A 416-nucleotide genomic window follows, 5' to 3' on the forward strand; every position below is an offset into this window, starting at 1 on the left:
TGGGCTGGCACCAACTCCTCAGCACCCTCAGGCAGAGGGTGGACTGGAGCTGGCACCAACCCCTTGGGCAAGGGGTGAATGGGGTTGGCATCAACCCCTCAGCACCCAAGGGCAGGGAATGAATGGGGCTGGCACCAACCCCTCAGCACCCTGGGGCAGGGAGTGAATGGGGGTGGCACCAACCCCTCAGCACCCTAGGGCAGGGAGTGAATGGGATCCACACATCACAGACTGAGGGGACTCACAGACGCCCCCAACACCCCAGGACAGAGGTACCAGGGTGTGCCCACCAGGGAATGGGGGTGACTCACTCTCCAAAGTTCACCCTGGAGCCATTGGCAGCAATGTCCAGCACCCTGGCAGGGCCCCCCAGCAGCATCGTCCCCCGGATGACGATGGCGATGAAGCCGGAGAGC

The 416-nt window shown here is 63.7% G+C and overlaps 1 protein-coding gene across 1 annotated transcript in view; it reads right to left on the bottom strand.

Moving 5' to 3' along the window:
* Nucleotides 1-311: 311 nt before the first annotated feature.
* Nucleotides 312-416, bottom strand: part of LOC103811856 (sodium/iodide cotransporter-like) — a gene marked incomplete at both ends in the record, with an annotated part of 1,538 nt that continues 1,433 nt past the window's right edge. The window contains one exon of the mRNA XM_009084854.1: nucleotides 312-416. This exon is cut by the window's right edge and continues 9 nt beyond it. Coding sequence (XP_009083102.1) covers nucleotides 312-416 — 105 coding nt within the window.

Source organism: Acanthisitta chloris, unplaced genomic scaffold (genome assembly GCF_000695815.1).
Source record: "Acanthisitta chloris isolate BGI_N310 unplaced genomic scaffold, ASM69581v1 scaffold15971, whole genome shotgun sequence".
NCBI lineage: Eukaryota > Metazoa > Chordata > Aves > Passeriformes > Acanthisittidae > Acanthisitta > Acanthisitta chloris.